This window comes from Cervus elaphus, chromosome 10, assembly GCF_910594005.1.
Source record: "Cervus elaphus chromosome 10, mCerEla1.1, whole genome shotgun sequence".
Taxonomy (NCBI): domain Eukaryota; kingdom Metazoa; phylum Chordata; class Mammalia; order Artiodactyla; family Cervidae; genus Cervus; species Cervus elaphus.
In genome coordinates this window covers 18,347,224-18,365,128 of record NC_057824.1, presented here as the reverse complement: position 1 = coordinate 18,365,128, position 17,905 = coordinate 18,347,224, and the positions used below count along the sequence as shown (strand labels likewise).

The 17,905-nt window shown below is 65.5% G+C and overlaps 2 protein-coding genes across 3 annotated transcripts in view; one reads left to right on the top strand and one right to left on the bottom strand.

Moving 5' to 3' along the window:
* Positions 1–17,905, top strand: part of LOC122701340 (coronin-7) — a 61,553-nt gene that overhangs the window by 32,799 nt on the left and 10,849 nt on the right. For both annotated transcript variants that reach the window (XM_043914196.1, XM_043914197.1), the window contains 2 exons: positions 305–391; positions 838–920. In XM_043914196.1, the coding sequence (XP_043770131.1) occupies positions 305–391; positions 838–920 (170 nt within the window). The remainder of the gene's footprint in view (positions 1–304; positions 392–837; positions 921–17,905) is intronic.
* VASN (vasorin) lies at positions 4,894–15,567 on the bottom strand. The gene is made up of 2 exons (XM_043914198.1): positions 15,408–15,567; positions 4,894–7,572 (listed from the first exon to the last, which is right to left on the bottom strand). The coding sequence occupies exon 2, from the start codon at positions 7,561–7,563 to the stop codon at positions 5,542–5,544; it is 2,022 nt and encodes a 673-aa protein (XP_043770133.1). The 5' UTR covers positions 7,564–7,572; positions 15,408–15,567; the 3' UTR covers positions 4,894–5,541.

Sequence of the window (17,905 nt, the reverse complement as noted above, 5' to 3'; positions counted from 1 at the left end):
CCAGGGTCCCAGAGCCCGAGGACGGTAACTGGCAGAGGTCGGTGACCAGCAGCTGAGTGCCCCCTCTGGGGCACCTGCAAGGGCAGGGACGTGCCACCGAACCGAGCCCCCTGGCCACGGCAGGAGGGGCCTTGGCAGGGCACAGGGCAGCCAGACAGAGAATAAGCCCGAGCTTGGTGGCCAGGTCGGGCCTCTGGGTGCGGAGCTGGCCCCAGCTGGCCGCTCCTGCCCTCTGAGGGGCCCTCAGGTGGGTGGACCCCGCAAGGAGGGCCCTGGGGCTCAATGCCATCTTTTCTTCCCCCAGAGCACGCCGGCCCATGAGAACAACAGGGATGGCCGGCTGGTGTGGACGGGCACCCAGGAGCACCTCGTGTCCACTGGCTTCAACCAGGTAGGGCTCCTCGTGGCCGAACTGGACATACACACCACGAGGGCGGGACAAGCCCCTCTGGGAGGCAGGGGCTGCGGCCGGCTCCAGGCCTGTCCATATACGGCCCTGCCCCGCGTGCAGCCGGGTCTCAGAGCCCCAGGGGACCGACGGCCGCTGAGAACTGGCAGATTCCATTTGCTATAGCTAAGCCTGACCCTGGGAACTGGTGAACACCCCCAGAGACCAGAGTCCACAGAGGGACCCACCCCCTTGTCACCTATGGGTTCTTAAAGGGGCAGGACATGAAAATCCAAATCCTCCCTCCCTGGCGTGCCTCACACCCCCCCCCCCGCAGTGACTGCCCTCCAAGCTCTGCTCTGGGGCAAGTGCCCCTGTACCAGCCCATGTCCTTGGCCCCGGGGTTTCTGGATGGGCCCTTCTGAGCCCCTCTCTGCCCCTCGTTGCAGATGCGAGAGCGTGAAGTCAAGCTCTGGGACACCCGGCTCTTCTCCGGTGCCCTTACCTCCCTCACCCTGGACACCTCTCCCAGGTAGGAGTGGCCAGAGCGTCGGGTCGGCTGGTGGCTGTCGAGGCCCCGTGATGTGTACAAATGCGCGCCGCTGGTTGGGGGTGGGCTTCTGCACGGGGCTTGTGCTGCTGTGTTTTGGCCTTTGGGAGGAGACTGTGACTCGGCAGGTGGGGGACAAGGGACATGGGGATGCGCTCGATTTTGCTGTGAGCACTCTGATGGGGCTGAGGACTGGGACACCGAGGCTCTGATCGAGAGGTGGACATGGGGTTACGTGGGGGCTGGAGGCAGGCCTTGGACCCGCAGGCTCAGTGAGACCCCAGCCCAGGCCCCACGCTGTTGTTGGTAGTCCTGGGCCGGTCGGGGGTGCGAGCAGTCACTTGATCCTCCCACCCTCCTGCAAGTGCGTTCAAGAGGGTTTACAGTGGCGTCCACGGGGTCCTGGCCAAGCCAGCTCGGTGCCAGGACTGCCTGGGCCTGAGGAAGCCGGCTGGGGGAGGAGGAGGTGGAACCTGGCCCACGAGCTCTGACTCAGGGCAGCTTGCTGAACCCACTACCCAGGCAGGGACCCGCAGAGGTCAGAATCAGGTCGGGGCCTTGGTCCTTGGATGTCCATCCAGCCCCTTCCTCTTCCATTTTACAGCTGGGGAAACTGAGTCACAAAGGGCGCAGTGCTCCACCCAAGCTCCGGGAGCAGGGAGGGCTGTGAGGGGCAGGCTGAGTGCCCGAGGAGCTCCTGCCAGGGTGGCCCTGCTGAGAGTCCCAGGGAACGGGAGACGGTCGGGGGGCAGGGACCCTCCACTCACGTCCTCTCTCACAGCACAGGGAGAGGACAGGGGGCTGGAAAGGCCCGTTTGCAGATAGGGGGGCGAGGGTGAGTGAGGTCCCCCACCATCCTTTTCAGCGCACAGTGGGCATGAGGCCTCTGCCTGCTCTTGGCCGTGGGGATCCCAGGGGGTACTACCAGGACCCCCTCCCTGCACGGGAGGACTCAGGGCTCCCAGGCCTCCTGGCTTCGTGTCCAGCAGCCCCTCCCCCAGCCCTGATGCTGCACCAGTATCTCATCCCCCAGGCCTCCCCAGGCCAGACACCCCCTTCCCTGTGGGCCCCCCAGCAGAGGGAGGGGACTGGCTCAGCCTGGACAAGGGAGTCAGCGCTGACCATCAAGGGCTCCTCACCCACCACTTCCTGCCTTCTAGACTCCGCCCCTGATCTGTGCTGGTTACCCACCCCCACCCCGCGGAGCAGCCCCCGCCCAGCCCCAGCGTGGCCCCTGGGGGAGTTAACGATGCCCAGACCCCATGGTGCCACTGGCCAAGGCTGACCCTGTAATTATAGCAGTTAAGAATAGCCTCGCAGGCCAGCGAGGCCTGGAATTTCTCAAATCACTCCCAGATGGGCGGCCAGGCCAGTGTCCCGCCCCCTTCATCCCCCAGTCCTGGCCGCTGCCCCACTGGGCCCACGCCCTTGGCAGAAGAGCTGGGACTCTCCAGCCCTCTGCAAAGCCGGTGGACGCCAAGGCTACATGCCAGCCTCCAGGCCAGCCTGAGAGCTGGTGGCCCCCTACCCCCAGGCTCCCCAGAAGCCAGAACCCCACCGGGGCCCCCTGGGGCATCGGGGGCTGCTGACGGGGCTGAAGCTGGGAATCGTGCAGGGTGTCAGCTGCGGGCGCCACCTAGGCCTCCACCGCACCCGCTCAGGTTATATTGCAGATTTCCCACCTTCATTTGGGTAGGACGGTGAGAACTACGGAAGGCCAGGGAGGGGTCAGGCACATGCCCCTCCCTGCCCCCTCCCAGGGAGGACCCAGGGCCCCACCCTCCCAGGGGTCTCTGTCTCTGCTCCCACCTGTGCCCTTCCCCGGGGGCGGCAGGTCCTATCCCTAAGGCTGGGCCCAGGCAGACAGCCACCCCGACTTCTGTGCAGGGTGGAGGCTGGGGTTACCGTCGGGGCTGACCGAGCAGCTCGCACTCTGGCCCTGCAGAGGCAGAAACCCCACCTGTCCTGGGTGCCCTGCCCCTGGGCTGGGCGAACAGTCAGCAGTTACCCGCCCCGGGTGAAGGCGAATGGAGGTTTTTCTCCAGATGTTACCAATGCATAAAAGCTGAAGCCAGAGAAATCGATCCTCTGTTGAGGTCACCCTGGGAGCCAGCATAGGGGTGGAGGCTGGGAGTGTGCTCTGGCCAGAGGTACCCGCCCCACATCCCAGCGTGTTCCCTGGAGGCCTGGAGCTTCTGCAGCCCCTCCCGGCTCCTGGAGGCAGGAGGCTGACCACCCCTCGAGGGCCAGGGAGCAGGTGTCAGCTCCTGTGACGGGCAGCCCGGTAGCCTTTCCTTAGAGGAATTGAAGAGCCCATGTAGCCCCAGAGTCTTGAGGACCCGGTTGGGGGCTGGTGTTTGCCCACCCAGGGTCACCCTGGTCGCGGCTGCCTCCTGGCTGTGTACCCCACTTGGTACCCAGTCCCCGCTTCCTCGCCCAGCCCCTCCTCTGATGGGAGGCTCAAAGACCTTTTCTGGGGGGGCTGGCATGAGTGCCCTGCCCGCCTCCTGCGGGCCCTGCCACCCACCCGCCTTGCCGCCCCATTCGCTAGGTTTAGCTTTGCAGCGAAAACATCCCCTCAGCAGCCACTGCGCTGAACAGCAGCCCACAGGCCCACAATGGCTCCTTTGACGGGGCCACCCGCTGGAGGGGAGGGTCGGCCTCGCCAGAGCCGTTCCCCTAACGGGACCCAGGCCCACAGGAAACCCACCTGGGCCGCCATCGCCGCCTCTAGGAGAGGGCCCCACCCTGGCCCCTCTGCCCACTGCGGCCCCCCTCCCACCTCTGCCCTGCTCACGCCAGAACCCGCAGCAGTCGATAATTGAATCCAGAGCCTCGCGTGGCCGGCGCTGACATCAACGCCCAGAGCCGCAGGGTCTGTTCCGCAGGCCTGGCCGGGCTGCCTCCTTCCCGCCAGGGTGAGCCCGGGGGCCGGGGGCCATGACCTGTGCAGGGCGGTGGGCAGGGGCCTAGGGGAGGCTCACGCGGGCTTCCGCAGGACCTCTATGGCTCCAGGGCCACCTCCCTTCTTGCCGGAGGGTGACCGGAAAAGGTGGCGGCGTGTGTGTGTGTGTGTGTGTGTGTGTGTGTGTGTGTGGCTGGCTGTGTGTGTGTGTGTCTGTGTCTGTTCGGTTCCTCTCCCCAAGCTCCCAGCACCTGGTCCAGCCAGGGCTGTGCACAGCCTCCCTGGTCCTCCCCCGCCTTGGCTGGTGGCTTCCAGGAAAACACTCGACGTCCAGGGTTGTTTCTGGGAAGCCTGGGTACCCCCCCAGTGCAGAGAGGAGAGGGGCGTCTTGGGTCTGCAGACCTCCTGCCTGAGGGCGCCGCCCCTCACAGCCCTGGCTCAGCCCCTGCCTGCTTGCCTGCAGTTCCTGCCACTCAAGACCTCGCTCCTTCCGCCACGGCCCGTCTCTGTGGCTGGAGCAGAAAGCTGGGCCGAGGTCTCCCCGTCTGAGCCCACGTGGAGGGGCCACGGGACCACAGGCAGGGCTGGCCCCGCCTGCCACCTGGTCCAGGGCCGTTGAGGGCCTGGGGTGACATGGCTCAAGGCACCCCTCCACAGATGAGAGCAGGCAATGGTCAGACCCGTCCGCGAGGAGGGACCCCTGGGGGTCTGCGTCTGCCGCGAGCCTCTCCCCAGCCTCTCCCAGGAGCCTGGCAGCTCCTGCTGGCAGATGACTGGGCCTGGGGAGGGGAAGGCTGCCCTCAGCATTCCCCTGCCCCGAGGCTGAAGTGGCCCCTCTCCCACCCCTGCTCCCACCTGGTCCCCCGTCTCCCCGGGAGGCTAGACTGGGCAGCTCAGGTGAGCTGGACAGCCCAGGGCATGCCGACTGGGGCCCTGCACCTGCTGAGAAGCAGGGTCCCGGCTCCCAGCTCCCCGCTTTAGGCCGACCCTGCGAGCCATCAACCTCCCTCCACGCAGGTACCCTGGGGCTGTGCCGAGAAACACGCATGCTGCTTTTCATCTTTTATTTTTCTTAGAAAAGGCCTTCATATCATCATTTGTCTTAAAAAAAAAAAAAACCAAAGTCCTTGTCTCTGAGTTTGAAAAACATTTTCCCAGAACAAATGGGAAAGGATCTTTTATAAATACATTTAAAAAAAAACAAAAGCAAAACTTGTTCCTAAAGCTTCTTTCTTTCCAGTTTCTTTTGCTCCTTCGCTCCCTGGGGCCGAGGCAGGATCACCCGCCCCCATCCCCAGTCCTACTCTCCCTCTGCTCTTTTCCGGGGGCTTCCTTCACTGTCCCCCCCGAGTCTCCTTGGGGTGGGGGGCTTGGCAGCCCCAGGCCCGTGTTACCAGCACACAGCAGGGCCGGCCCCACCCCAGGGGCTGCACACTGCAGAGGATGGGGTGACACCATCCTCCAGACACTTGGGCAGGGGGACCCTCAGAGGGTCATCCCTGGGTCCCAGCGTCCCACAGGTGAGGAACCCAAGGTCCAGAGACAGGCAGGGATGTGCCGTGGTCACCCAGCCCAGGTCCTTACGTGTCCTCCTCGTCCGGATCTGAGAAGCTCCTTAACGTGGCAACAGGAACCGGACCTCCTGGCCGGTCCCAGTGGGCCCGAGGGCCCGGCCCTGGCGGTCCATCCCTCCCAGGCTTAGATGTAGGGCTTGGCTGGGAGGGGCCCCTGCGGGCCCGGCCCCGAGTAGCCCATGAGTGGCACCTCGCACTCCAGCCCGCCAGGCGGGGCCTCCCCACCACCCTCCAACGCCTTGGGATCTGGCTCCAGGGGGGCCTTCACCCCCTCCAGCTCCAGGGGCCCGGCCCCGGGTCCCACTTGCCCTTTGCCCTGCGCCACGGCCGCGGCGGCCCTCCCCCGCCGCACACAGAAGGCTGCCCCGACGGCGGCCAGCACGGCCAGGAACACGGCGGCCAGGGCAGGCGCGATCAGGAGCGGCAGGTTGCCCTCGCGGGCCTGGGTGACCGGGGCGTGGTTGGAGCGGGCGGCCGGGGGCGTGCGGGCCTCCCCGCAGGCCTCCTCGCCCTCAGGCACCCTCCCAGCCCCCAGGGCCCGGACGCAGATGGAGTAGGTGGCGTTGGGCCGCAGCTGGGTGACGGTGTACTCAGCGAGCGAGGCGGGCAGCCGCAGTGTCACCGGCCGCTTGTCAGGGCCCGAGAGGTTGCGATAGGTGAGGCGGAGGCTTCTCAGCTGCAGGGAGCTGCCCTGCTGGAAGCGCTGGAGCCCCACCCGCAGGGACGTGGGGCTGGCAGGCTCGATGCCCAGGGGCAGGGGCCGCGGCGTGGCCGGGGCGGGGCTGGGCCTGGGCCCCGGCCTCACGCGGCCCTCACAGTACAGCCCCGTGAAGCCCTGATGACACAGACACTCCAGGTGGCCCCGCGCCCCCAGGTGGCAGGTGCCCCCATTGAGGCAGATGGACGCCGGGCAGTCCCGGGGCGGGGACACAGGCCCCGCAGTGGGGGGTGCAGGGGGCGGCCGGCTCGGGGCCTCGGTGGCCAGCTCCGTGGGGCGGAGCCGGGTGGGAGCCGGGCTGGAAGGCGGGAGCGTGGGCTCCTGTACGGGGGCCCTCGTGGTGGGCGCCGTGGCCGTGGTGGTGGTGGCCGGGCAGCCGAAGTCGGCGTAGTCAAGGTCCAGGAGCAGCCGGCCGGCGTTCTTGGGTGGGAAGTGGCAGCGCGTCTCCTCGGGGCTGGCCAGGGTCAGGTGGCTCTCCCGGACCCAGGGGCCGAACCAGCTGAGGGGGCACACGCAGTTGAAGGGGTTGCGGGCGGCCGCCAGGAGCCTCAGGCGGGGGAAGAGGGCAGAGAGCTCGTGCGGCAGGGCCTGCAGGCTCAGGTTGCTCAGGTCCAGCTCCTGCAGGGCCGCCAGGCCGGCCAGGTCCTCTGGCCGCAGCTGGGCAATGCGGGTGTTGCCAGCCAGCCGCAGGCGCGTCAGGCCCCGCAGGCCCCGGACTGCAGGGGGCACGCGCTCCAGCTGGTTGTCGGCCACGTCCAGGTCGTGGAGGTTGCGCAGGCGGCTGAAGAGTCCCTCGTCCAGGTGCCGCAGACCCAGGCCGGCCAGCCGCAGCGCCTCCACGTTGGCGGTGTCCAGGATGCCGGGCTCCAGGGCTGGGAGGCCGTTGTGGCTGAGGTCCAGCAGCAGCAGGCGGGGCAGGCGCAGCGGGGGCAGCACCCGCAGCTCGTTGTCCTGCAGCTTGAGCTCCAGGAGGCGGTTGAGCGCGTCAAAGGCACCGGGCTGGATGTGGCGGATGCGGTTCTTGCCCAGGTAGAGGCGCTCGAGGCGGCGCAGGCCTCGGAAGGTCTCGTTGGTGATCTCCCGGAGCCTGTTGGCAGTCAGGTCCAGGTTGCTGAGGTTGGCCAGTGGCTGGAAGACCCCCCCGGGTAGGCTGGCGATCTGGTTTTGCGACAGGTCTAGGAGCTGCAGCCCTGGCAGGCCGGCAAAACTGCCTGTGTCGAGCGTGGTGATGCCGTTCTCAAAGACGTACAGGCCCACAGTGTCGGGTGGCACATCCAGAGGCACGGTGGTCCCCTGGCGGGCAGTGCAGAAGACGGTCCGTGGCTGGTTGCACTGGCAGCCAGATGGGCAGCCTTGCACCCCGGGCCCCAGGGCTGGCAGCAGCAGCAGCAACGGCAGCAGCAGGCACAGGGGGGCCCTGGAGCGCATCTCTGGTCCCTGGGAGCAGAGAGGGAAGCGGGAGACCGTGAGTCAGGGGCCCCGGGGGACAGCCACTCCAGGAAGGGTCAGGAGGGGAATTCCCAGCCCCCCTCCGCTCCCCACCCCCAGACCCGACAGCACACAGGAGCTATGAGTCAGGTCCCCTGAGCCGGGGCCAGGCTCCTGGCGCTGCCCCGTCACTCCCTCGCTATGTGACTCTGAGCGGTCACGTGGCCTTGTCATGGTATCAGTTGCCATTTCCTGCGCTGACACCAGTGTTCGGTGGGCTGACTGACGCACACAGAGGGGGCTCGGCCCCCAAATGCTCAGTGACCACGAACAGCGCCCCACCCCCCAACTTCTCCTTAGCTCCAGTCCTCCAGCCTCTCTGCAGCTCAGAGAAAACATGTATTGGTCAAAAAGCATCAGGCTCTGTGCCCTCCCCTGAAACCCCCCCAAAAACATCTCTGCGGAGGCAGACGGGAAAGGAGGGAGAACGGAGGTGCTGGAGTGGCAGCCCCTCCCGCAGCATCTGGGAGAGACGGGGCGGGCAGGCGGCCGAGCGCGTAAGTAGAGAAGCTGGCTGCCCCCGGCCGCCGCCGCCACGCTCCACGTCCTGCAAGTGAGGAGAGACCACAGCAGGAAGACCTCATGTGGAAACTATGGGATCGGTGTTTTTCCACTTGCGAAGTCAGACCTGCCCAGGACACGGCCAGCAGGAGAATTCCTGGGGAGGGGGAGGCAGGGAACCTCGGCCTCCAGGCGTCCCCATCTATGAGCCGTGATGACAGAACTAAAGGTGGGGGCCCTGGCCTCCTTGGAGTGGCCCAGGGTGCAGGCTGGGGGACGTGGTCTGCATGATGGCCCGAGAGAGAGCACCAAGCCTGGAGATGCTCCAGAGCGGATCCTCCGCTATTTCTCGGGATTGGCTCTGGGCCAAGCATGGAACGCTGTCCCCACGCGCCAGCGGCAACGAGCATCCGCGGTCACCGCGTTTGGTCGCCCAGCAGCTCCTCCAGGTGGGAGCTGTTCTCCACGCTCCCAGACAACAGGAGAGGGGCTCCTGGAGGCGCAGGCACTTGCTGCCTTCACGCCGCCGGGAAATCTGAGCCGGAGCCCAGCTCCTTAACCACGTCCAGGTGCGGCTGGGCCTGCCCTCCTGACGTGGGGCCCAGTCCTGCCCGAGCGGGGGTAGCTCCCCCAGCGGCTCAGCTCCCACTCGTAGCCGGAACTGCCTGAGACAGGATGGGGCCACAGCACGGGCCCCCTTCAGTTAGGCTTCTGTGGGGAGCCGGGGGCCACCCCAGCAGCAGTCCCCCAACCCCGTGGGCCTCTAGACCCCCTGAGAGGCCGGCACGCGTCCCCTCCAGGTGCCTCCAGCTCACACAAGGGCCTTTTGTGCTGAGGTTCAGCCTCCCCTCCCCCACACCAGCCAGCCTTCCAGCCATGCAGGTAACAGGGCCCCCCGGCCGGCATGCTGCCCACTGCCATGCATCGGGCCGCCTCCCCGGGGTCGTGGGCTTCTGGACCTGAGTCCAGGAGGGGCAGGAGGTCCCCCGGAGGCCACGGTGGTGTCAGGCCAGCTCTGGGTAAAAGTCCGTCACCAGGTTGGGCCTGCCTAGAGCTGCCCACCTGCAGGGTCCCCTCTGCCCCTCGGTCGTTAACGCTGATGACTGCCGTCTGGAGGCCTGGCCCCGGCCTGTGCCCCAGCCTTCGCTCCCTAGGTCCTGCAGTCCTCTCCCCGAGGGGTGGCCCCGTCAGCTTTTGCTTCCCTGCATCCCAGAGAACATCTCTGCTGAGTGAACTGCAAGGAAGCTCGGCCAGAACCCAGAGGCCCGGCGCGCCCTGGCCCCGCTGGCGCTGTCCCCAGGGGGCTCTGGGCCGCACCCAGCCTCCTCCCCCGCCTGGGCCCGCTCCACCCGTACTGACTCAGAGGGGCGGGTATGGCCTGGCCACCAGATGTGCTGGGAGCGACCACCGCCCCCTCACCCACGTGGCGGGTGAGCCGCCTCCCCCTGAAGTCACCCTCCTGGCAGGGGGCAGGCAGGGTCAGGACGGGAGCAGGCAGGCTCAGGGACAGGAGGGGGCCCTACCCACGGCCAGCCCGGCCACCCCTACAGCTTCAGCTCCCCCCGGGCCTTACACAAGGTCACGGCTAAAAGCCCACACTCTAGTCTGGCAGCCCTGGGCCAGGGGTGCTTGAGGTGTGAGGTCACAGACAGCAGGCTCCTCCCGGCACCCCAGTTTCCCCATCTGTCTAGCCAGGCGTTTCAGAAAGGACACCTCCCAGGGCTGGGGTGCTTGGCACTGAGGGGCCAGGCGTGGTCTGTGGGGGCCTGGGATGCATACTGGGGGTGTTTCCCATTCTTCATTGAGGAGGGGCCCGGCATGGACTCTGAGCTTCCCTCTATAGTCTGCTGGCCCTTTAATCAGTGAAGTCCTCATGGGCGGGGGGAGGCAGGGATGCTGGGGGTCTGTCTGGCCGAGCTGGCGGAGGATAGGGAGTGGCATTCTCTGCCGGGGAGACCCCACAGGCAGCAGCCACCCTGCCTCCCAGCCCTGGGGTGCAGGGCTGAGTGTTTTCACCTGAACCCCACTTCCCCCATCCAGAGAGGGGGTGGCACTGAGGCATGGGAAGGTGACAGCTCGGGGCCATCCGCTCTGGGGGCTCTGCCACCAGGAACCGATGAGAGGGCCCCAGAGGGTAAAGGCTGACCATGGAGGGGCGGTGGTGGGGCAGCCGAAGGCCAGTTCCACCCTACACAGGTTCTGAGCCCCCTCCTCACCTGTGGGCTGTGTCTCCCCAGCCCTGCTTCACCTGGACTTGGCTCTGAGCACCCAGGGTTGTGGTTCCATGTCCTCCTGTTTGTTTGAAATGGGGAAGTTCCTTTAACAAGTTCTGGGAGCGATTCCACCCATCTGGGCGCGTGCTGGTGTGTGTGTGTGCGTTGGGGGCGGGAGCGTCTCCCCGGGGTCACGGCTGCCCTGGCCCTTGCAATTTCAGCAGCTCCGAAGGACCAGGGCCCTGCGCTTTGATATTTGATCTGCTGACTCCAGCAGGGCGGCGGGACCTCTCCGTCTGCAGAGGGTGTGTGGGGGTGCTGGCGACAGCCCTGGGGTGGGGGGCAGAGTGTCCTGGGCCTGGCCCCACCACAGGCCCCACCAGGGGACCGAGATGGGGTGGGGCTTTGGGGTCCAGCTGCCTGTACTGGTTGCCTGGCCCCAGCCCTTCGCAGGGCTGAAGCAGGGGGCGTGGGGTGGGTACAGCCCCTGAGTCTCAGGGCTCTTTAGTTTGTATTTGGAGAACGTTCTAAGTGGTCTCTAAATAAGTGGGTCGGTAAACATTACCTACTAAGGGTGTCACCCGTGAAACCTCTGCACGTGTGGGGTGGGGGAGCCATGATATGTACATTTCAGCACAGACAGGAGGTCCCCTGGACCCAGGGTGGGGCCTCCACACACGGGCTGCCCACCGTGCTCAGGCATGGAAAAGCGTGAGAAGCTGGGAAAAGCAGGCTGGGGTGGTGCTGGGGGCGTGGGGGGCATCTTTCGTTCTAGAAGGGGGTGGGGGGAAGTGAGCTGTCCTTTGGCCGGCACTTGAGCATGTGATGGGGGGTGGGGAGCAGGAGGAGGGACTCTGTGAGTAAGAACGTGGTCATCTCAGCTCTCGGGAACCCAGAGTGTCCCCACCCACCCCTTAGCATGGGACACACCTGCGGGCACCTACCCACACGCAGGCTCTGGGTCAGGCAGGGACCAGTGAGTGGGCGGGACGCAGGCTCCAGACCTGAGGCTGGAGCGTCTCCCGTGCCTCTTCAGTGGGCAGGGGTGGGTACAGGCAGACAGCAGCAGGCACACGCCCCTTCCTGTACCCAACCCTGCGGAGTGCGTACCCGGGGTCTGGGCTGCAGCTCTGACCCCGCGGCTCCAAGTACCGGGCGGCCGGGCCTGGCAGTAGCCCAGCCCAGGAGTCTGCCAACCCCCTGGGCAGGCGGGACCGTGTCGGCAGCCAGGACGGCTGGCTCCGGTTTCGCTGACGTGTCTGAGGAGGCTCCGGGTCCGGGTCGGGTCCACCCGCCTCCCCATCCCTAGCGGGCAGCAGCCCCTGGCCCAGCAGGCGGGGGTCTCGATCCTGGGCCCTGGTGGAAGGGACCGAGGGGACTGAGCCTCAGGTTCCCCAGAGATAGCCCTCGGGGTGAGGGTGGGGGGTCCTCACCCTGCCCTGTGATTAAGCTGGCGGGCCCCCACCACTCTTAGTGTCACCACCTCCAGCCGGTTCTGTTCTTGCTGTGGATGGGGCCTGACACGCCACGCCATGACTTATCCATGTCCCTTCCCTTCCTTTCCCTTCCATCTCCCACCTATAGGGCATCTCAACTCCAGCTGCACATTGAAAATCACCAGGAAGCTTTAGAAAAGTTCTAGTGCTCAGACCCCACCCTCCCCCAGGCAATTTAGTAAGACTTTCTGGGGTGAAAACCAGGCAGAGTTGTGTTTCAGAGAAGCTCCTTGGGTGGGTGGGTCTCCTTGCCTAGCCCGGCCTCACAGATCCTCGGGCAGAGGGTCGCGGAGGCAGGCAGTCTGTACGGCAGCCTGTCTCCCTGACCCCGGAAGCCTTGATTCCTGAGCCGGCAGCACCGGAAGAGCTGGGCTGGGCCCCCTCCCTGCCCCACTCCACGGCAGGAGCTGCTGGCTCCCGGTGGGTGCCGTCTGGGGCACCGTGGGTGACTTGGTAGCCGCCGGACCTGTCAGCCCAGGGCAGGGAGACCAGTGACTGAGGCTAGTCGCCAGCTGCAGGGAGCCCTCGGGGCAGCGAGACGCACCTTCTCGGTCAGCGCAGGTGCCACCCAGCAGGACACCTGCAGCCCAACTCGGAATGGGCTGGTCCAGATGCCACAGTCGGCACGCGCCAGTGTGATGCCACCGGGGCCGGGCTCAGAGACGGGGCCTCCTCATCGCCCTGTCCCCACCCAGGGCCAAGACACCCATCAGGTAGGGCCCTAACCCTGCAATTAACCCTGAATTTGCCAGGGGAAGACCTTAGTCACCAAGGGAGGCCGCCAGCCCCAAGCGAGCTGGGACCGGGCTGTCTGCAGCCTAGACAGGGTGTGAGAAGGAGGCAGAAGCCCCCCCACCAGGAGCGGGGCTTGCTCTTCTGATGCCCTCATGCCTGGGCTCTCGGTCACCCTGCAGCAGAGGAGGCCCTTTGCAGGGTCTGTGAGCTGGTCGGTGGGCAGGTGGCGTCAGTCGGGGTGGGGGGGGGCCACGACCCTGCCTCTCACCTCTCACTGCTGCCCATGCGGGCCCCAGGGCCACCCCAGCCTCTTCTCAGTACAGGCCAGCTCCCTCCTTCTTCCTTAATTAAATCTCTTAGGCAGCCTCCAAGGAATGTCAGAGCCTTATTGCGATCCCCGGGAGGAGACTGCTGGGGGCTGTCCCCCACCTTAGAGAAAAACTGGCCCCTCGCCTGCCCCCACTTCCAGTCCTAAGGTGGCCTGGTGTGTGTGGGGGGGCGCCCGCTCCGGCCTCCTCATACCCGGGGAGGCTGGAATGAGGAAATGCGGGGGAGGCCCACGGGCCTGGCCGGCCAGGCGGCCCAGCCAGCTGAGAGAAAGCAGTCCGGCTGCCTCTGGAATGTGGAAACCGATAAAAGGAAGGAGGCCGAGCCCCCGCCCCCCCTCAGGGCACCCCTGCCTGCCCCCAAACACAGCCGTGCTCCGGTCACGCGCGCGCGCAGACACACACCCACGCCAGACACACGCCCACTGGGCTGTGCTTTGAGACACACACACACACACACACGCCCTCCCCCTTCTCCAAGAACTCTCAAATTCCACAGCAGTGAGGGGAGCTGGTTTTCTTGGCAGTGCAGAGCCTTGGGCTCCCTGGCCCAGGGAGGGGACTCGGAGGGGGGCTCCGGGAGGGATCATTAACCCCGTGAAGTGGCACTGCTGTCCCTCCCATGAGCTCAAGGCCTGCCAGTGTCAGGGTTGCTTCTGTGGGCAGAGGGCTCACCCAGCCTTCTTTCTGGTCACTTAGGAGAACTGGCCGGCTGGCCTGCTGAGGTGGGAGCTGCCTCCAGGGCCCAGCTGAGACCCTGCTCCCCTGATGCCAGGAGCTGCCCGGCCCAGGGGTGGCGTCCACTTAAAAGTCCCCACAAGGACTCAGCTCTCTTTACCTGGGACTTGTCCTAGCTCCCCCACCAGTAGAGGTGGCCAGGACCCCTCTCCTGCCCAGGGCATCTGCCTGGGGCAAGCACAGGTGTGGGCACTGTCTGAGGGACTTTCTCGTGTTGAACCCCCTCCTCCTCCACGTCCAGGGTCTGGAGAGCGTGGTGCTATACCAGCAAGTGCCCTGGGCCACCCGCCCAAAACTGACCCTCTGGACCCTCAGGTCCCAGTCTACAGCTACAGGAGGCCAGGGGAGGTAGGGACAGTCAGCGCTCAGGCCCCCAGCCTGGCACGCGTGTGCTCATCCTCCCTTCCTGGGTCAGGGGGTGGGGGGGCAGATAATGGTCTGGAGGGAATCCAGCTGGGCTGCTCATTACCAGAGCCCTCTTCCTGCCTCTGACACTCTGTTTACAGAAGCTCTGGGGGCTGATTCCCTTGGGAGAAGACCGCAAACTCAGGGGACTGCTCTCCCATCCCCCTGCGCCCGCCTGCCTCACCCCTCTTGGGCCTTACCAACAGCTGGGCCCATACTGGACATCATGGCCCGCTGAACCTGCTGACCCCACTCGGAGGTCACCTGCCCAGCCACCCCTCTGTGCCCCCAGTGCCCAGAGTCTAGCCTAGTGGGATGGGACATCGAGATTTAGTTGAGTCCCCCCCCCCCCCCACCTCCCCGGCCCTGGAGGCTCTTGGCTTGGAGGGGGGTGGGCTCTGGGTCTTGGTGCCACACTCCGTCCAGAGCCTCACCTGCCCTTGGTGCAGAAGGTGAGCAAAGTGACCCTCAGGGCCACTTCCTCCTTCCCACCTTTCACACTCCACCCCTCAGCCCCAACGGGAGGGGTAGTCAGCGACCCTGGTGTGGTAATCGTTAACGAATGGGGGTGAGGCAGGACGCTTGGCACCAATCGGCTGGCCTGCCAGTGACCACAGGGGACCTCGCAGCCTTCAGGCCCCAGGGCTGCCAGCCCAGGGACACAATAGATTGGGCTGGCTCCAGGCCACTGGGTTCTCGGCCTGAGCAAAGCCCCTTCCCTGGAAGAGGCAGTGATGGGGCACCCTAATACCTGGAGTATGACCCCAGCTGGCCAGGCAAGGTCCATACCCTGCTCCAATGGGGCTCCATGCCTGTGGCCCCCTTGCTCTGCCCTGAGTGACAGGGGCCCTCAGGGCCGAGCCCAGGCCGTGGATCTGCACAAGGGGGCGGGGATCGGGGCTGGGGGTTATCTGTGACCAGAACCAGACCTTCACTCCAGGAGGTAGAAGTAACCTAAGACTGTGTCTTAGCCATCCCCTCAAAGGGGTCTGATTCGTAAAACTGGTCATGCCGGAGGGCCCAGCCGTGGGAGGAGGAAGCGAGGGAGGGGGTGTTTATTTTGTCTGCTCGCAGCCCCGCATGCCGGTGAGCCGGGTACGCGCGCGCGCGCGCCCTCACCCCACACTGGAGCTGTCGGCGCCCGAGGACTACCAGATAGGGGGACGGGTGGGGGGGCGCACGGCGAGTTGGCCCAGGTGATCTTGCAAGGATCGGGGGCCCGCGTGCCCGCCCTGAGTGTGTGTGCGCGCGGCGGATGGGGTGGGGGTGGGGGGGCGGGAGATCCGCGCGCGTGATCGGCGCGTGTGCACAGCCTGCCCGGGGCGCCCTGCGTTCCCACCCCGCAGCCCCCAAACCCGGCAGACACTCACCGGGCGGCGGCGGCGGCGGGAGCCGGGCGGGACGTGCCGCTGCCTCAGTGCTTCCCAGCCCGGCTACCGGGGTCCGGAATCGCGCGGTCCCGAGGCAGTCGGCGTCCGTCTCTCCCTGCCCCGGGCTCGGGCTGCGGAGTCGCCTGGCCGGAGGCGGGTCCCGCCTTAAGAGCTGGGGGCAGGGCCGCCGCGGGTGGGGGCGGGGCCGCCCCCCATTGGCCGGGGCGGGGCCGGCGGAGACCCGCCTCCTCTCGCGGCCGAAAGGGTCTTCAGGCCCGGCCGCCCTCCCGACCAGACGACCGGGAGAGAGTCTTAGGAGTCCTGCGGTCCAACCCGGTCCAGTTTGCAGAGCCCTGTGTTTTGTGGGGAAAAAAAAAGCGAGCCAATATCGAGTGATGGGGTAGGACACACGAGGCAGGTGATTTAAACTCAAGGAATGCCCCCCACTCCCCCGGAGCCTCTGGACACCTAGGGAGAGCAGCCCGGATGACCTGTCCCAGCCTTCCAGAACTTGCGATTTTTCAGGGAAAACTGGAAATCTGCATTTTTAGGTGAAATCTCTTCAAGTGTGCTGTTGTTGGTTGCTAATCCCAATTTCAAGAACTCCTGAGTCCACACACACAGAGCCCTTCTGCAAGCCTCATAAGCACAGCCTCGATATGCCAAATGTGAGTCCTGGGGTCCTCTTGTCCGACCTTTGCTCTGGACTGCTTTCCCCGTGTCTTAGATGGCGGGGCTGAGACACAGGAAGAGGACATGACAGACCAGCCACAGTTACCGGCAGCATCAAGGCCAGATGTGCTGGGGGGTGCTGGGCTGAAGGGCCAGGTTGGGCCTCACTGTCAGGAGGTGGGACCCGGGTGCTGCTGACAGTGGCCCTTTGATGGGGCAGAAGGGGCGGGTGCCAGGGGCTGGACTAGTCCAGAAAAATTCCCTGCCTTGGAGGCTTCCAGGAAAACTCTCTGCTCTGCCCTCCCCCCGCCCCCACCCCCTCGGTGCTTGTGGTCAGAATTATGCCTCGGAGCCTTTGGGGACCAGCTCAGCTCCTGACTTGAAGCCAGGCTCCAGGACACCCACCACCCCCTCCAGCCCAGCCTGCAGCCAGCGCCTTTGGCTGGGCCAGCTCACATCTCGGGGGGCCTGACGGCTTATCCCAGCAGATGGCCACACCAGTTCGGGAGGGGGGCGGTTTGAGTGGTCTTTGAAGAACTTGACGGCCCCCAGAAGGCAGGATGGCCTCCCATGTCCTATCTCTAGCAGGGCTAAGCAGGGTTCAGCCGCAACAGTGACCTCCCAGACTTTTCCTTCTCAGCTCTCTGCTCCTCCTCAGAACCTCTCCCCCCACAGGGCCACCTTCCAGGATGGACAGGGGTCTGCACCCCTCGCTTTTGTTGTTTTATGTGGATGTGGGGTGTGCCTTGCAAACCTCTGAATGTCCGCTCCTGGGCCAGTGTGCAGGCCCTCGGGTGTGTTTCATTTGACTCACATGGGACTTTTTCAAAGTTGGAAGCTACTGGCAATGCTGAAAAGTCCAATGCTTTCACATTAGAATGGAACTTCCCCGCTTGCCTTGAGAGGAAGCTCTCAGCTGAGGCTGGGTGGCCACTGCTCCCTGTGACCAAGGCCCGGACTCACAGGTCGCCCCCGTCCACTCACCCCACCCCAGGCTGCTGCACTCCCCCCGCTCCCTGCAGGGTTTGAGTCTGCAGTCGGTATCATGGGGCTCTGCGTAGACTGTCCCTGTGCCTCTGCCCTTGGGCCCCATGTGTCCCCTAAGGCCCTCAGGGAAGTCCAGCCCAACGCTCCTAAAGGAACAGGACTAGCTGACAGGTTCGGGGCTTCTCGCCTCTGTGACCTGTTCTTGCTGGTAGTGAGATACCCCCTGCTTAAAGCGTCCAGCCCCTGCCCTGATCCCAAGACTAGGCTCACACTGGCCAAGCTCCTGTCCACACAGAAATCGAAGGGAGGTTCCAGGAGATGCCACCCCCCCCCCCCCCAGTTTGTCCATCCTGTCCTCTTTCGGCTTCAAGGCACTACTCTGTCTTAGGACCTAGTTCTAAGGGAGCAAGGGAGTGGGGGTGGGGGTCAGGGCTTGCTTCTGGGAGACCCCACTGGGCAGCCTGGGTGATCAGAGCAGAACCCAGGGACCTGGACTGCTTTGGACCAGTGGCAGTGCCCGGATGCCTAGGTGGTGGGTCTGAGTAGAGTGATGGTTTAGCGGAGAGAACTAGAGAAGGGTTCTTGAAGCTGCTTTTCCTGGCAGGCTCCCTGTGGTCCTGCCTGTGTTATTTGTAGCAGCGTTGGGAAAGCTGGTGGGATTATCAGGGGCTGACCCCTCCTGACTCAATGGACGTGAGTTTGAGCAAGTTCCGGGAGATGGTGAAGGACAGGGAAGCCTGGAGTGCTGCAGTCCATGGGGTCACAAAGACTGGGACACGACTTTGCAACTGAACAACAGCAAGCCCTCCCCCACAGGACCCACTTGATGCCACCCTTGT